Source organism: Notolepis coatsorum (genome assembly GCF_963971535.1).
Source record: "Notolepis coatsorum genome assembly, chromosome: 1".
Classification (NCBI taxonomy): domain Eukaryota; kingdom Metazoa; phylum Chordata; class Actinopteri; order Aulopiformes; family Paralepididae; genus Notolepis; species Notolepis coatsorum.
In genome coordinates this window covers 261109693-261112380 of record NC_140165.1, presented here as the reverse complement: position 1 = coordinate 261112380, position 2688 = coordinate 261109693, and the positions used below count along the sequence as shown (strand labels likewise).

Here is a 2688-nt window from a genome sequence, read left to right as displayed (position 1 = left end):
CTCTTTCTCTTTTACTCACTGTCTCTGTCTCTCTACCTTCTCTCTGTCTCTCTATCTTCTCTTTCTATTTTACTCACTGTCTCTGTCTCTCTATCTTCTCTCTCTTTTACTCACTATGTCTATCTATCTTCTCTCTGTCTCTATCTTCTCTTTCTCTTACTCATTCTGTCTCTGTCTCTCTATCCTCTCTATGTCTCTCTATCTTCTCTTTCTCTTTTACTCACTGTCTCTGTCTCTCTATCTTCTCTCTCTTTTACTCACTGTCTCTGCCTCTCTATCTTCTCTCTCTTTTACTCACTATATCTCTCTATCTCTCTCTGTCTCTATCTTCTCTTTCTCTTACTCATTATGTCTCTGTCTCTCTATCCTCTCTATGTCTCTATCTTCTCTCTGTCTCTCTATCTTCTGTCTCTCTATCTTCTCTATGTCTCTCTATCTTCTCTCTGTCTCTCTATCTTCTCTATGTCTCTCTATCTTCTCTCTGTCTCTATCTTCTCTATGTCTCTCTATATCTTCTCTCTGTCTCTCTATCTTCTCTTTCTCTTTTACTCAATATGTCTCTGTCTCTATCTTCTCACTCTCTTAATCACTATGTCTCTCTATCTTCTCTCTCTCTTTCACTCACTATGTCTCTGTATATCGTATCTCTCTCTTGCACTCACTCCCTCACTCACCCTGTCTCTCTATCTTCTATCTCTCTTTTACTCTGTCCGTTTCTCTCTCCATCTTCTTTCTCTCTTTCACCCACTCTGTCTCTATCTTATCTCTCTCTTTCACTCACTCTGTCTCTCTATCTTCTCTCTCTCTTTTACTCTGTCTCTCTCTTCTCTCTCTATTATATCTCTCTCTACCATATCTCTCTTACTCTCCCTATCTTACCTCTCCTACTCTCTCTCTCTTATCTCTCTCTTATCTCTCATACTATGTCTGCCTTTCTCTTTCTCTCTCTCTCACACACACACACACACACACACACACACACACACACACACACACACACACACACACATACGTACACACACACACACACACACACATACGTACACACACACACACACACACACACACACACACACACACACACACAAACATGTGTGCAGTGCACACACACACCGTATCTCTGGCTGTATATCTAATAACACATTGGTGTGGATGACATGGAGCCTAGCGTCTCACCACACAGTACTACAGTACATCATCATGTATTCTACTGTAACTACAAGATTTCGCTGAGGGGTTTCTCGAACGCAGGGCTGCTCAACGGAGGGCCTGCGGGCCAAATGTGGCCCTGCACAACATTAGTTTACCATTTTAAATCTAGTGCTGACCAGAGATGTGCTTATCATTTTTCAGGAAATAACTCATTCACCCAGATTCGGCACAAACAAGGGACTAAACACGTTTCGCAATTATGCCACATCAATATGGAACGCCCTACCCACAGCCGTAAAATAATGTGAATCCCTACCCACCTTGAAAACCGCCCTCAAAAAGCACCTACGGGAGGCTTTCTGTCAGGATCTCTGGTAAACAGTACTGTATATTTGTATATCTTGTATGTCATAAATGTAACAGTACTGTATATCTGTATGTCGTAAATGTCATGATATATATCTGTATATCTGTTGTGTATGTCATTAATGTCATTATGAATTGAACTTGACCCTGATGTAAACAAGACAAAAGTCTTTCTCTGGTCTGCATCCCCTTAACAATTGTGTGTATTGAGCCGTACTGTATTGTACCCATTCTGCAATCTGTTAATAAAATGTTCAATCAATCAATCAATCAATCAGCATAGAACCAAAACCTAAAACATACGCCTACATACTGATATCATAGCCATGGTGACAAGTCAGTATTAAAGCTGTTCACCCACTCTCTCTCACTCTCACTGTCCACCCCCCCCTCCCCTCCCTCCCCCAGGAGCTAGCCTCCTCTCTCAAGGTTCCATTCCTGGAAACCAGCGCTAAGAGATCTGAAAACGTGGAGAGGGCCTTTCTGACCATGGCATCTCACATCCACCAGCGCCTGGCCCATGAGGGAGGGCTACAGGGCGAGGCGGCGGCCAAGGCAAACAACTCCTGTAAGATAAACAGCGCCCCCCTGAGGCCCGGAGGGGAGAAGCCGGAGCAGGAGGCCGGCAACTGCTGCTGATGATTAAACCGGCATGTTAACTGTGTTTTACATCCCGGTGACATCACTGACTGAGGGTTCTCTCTCTGAGTTCTAGCTTTAGGAGAGAGCGGTGCTGGTTCACAAATACTGACTGAACTGTCCTGGGGGACATTCCACTTTAATCTAATCAACCTACCTTACACTAGTCAACCTACTGCTCTACTGTCTCTCTCATCATCCTACACTAGTCAACCTACTGCTCTACTGTCTCTCATCATCCTACACTAGTCAACCTACTGCTCTACTGTCTCTCATCATCCTACACTAGTCAACCTACTGCTCTACTGTCTCTCATCATCCTACACTAGTCAACCTACTGCTCTACTGTCTCTCATCATCCTACACTAGTCAACCTACTGCTCTACTGTCTCTCATCATCCTACACTAGTCAACCTACTGCTCTACTGTCTCTCATCATCCTACACTAGTCAACCTACTGCTCTACTGTCTCTCATCATCCTACACTAGTCAACCTACTGCTCTACTGTCTCTCTCATCATCCTACACTAG

At 43.8% G+C, this 2688-nt stretch overlaps 1 protein-coding gene across 1 annotated transcript in view; it reads left to right on the top strand.

The window, feature by feature from the left end:
• Positions 1–2157, top strand: part of LOC311224805 (ras-related protein Rab-1B-like) — a gene marked incomplete at both ends in the record, with an annotated part of 38557 nt that extends 36400 nt beyond the window's left edge. The window contains one exon of the mRNA XM_084309930.1: positions 1927–2157. Coding sequence (XP_084166056.1) covers positions 1927–2157 — 231 coding nt within the window. The remainder of the gene's footprint in view (positions 1–1926) is intronic.
• Positions 2158–2688: the final 531 nt, after the last annotated feature.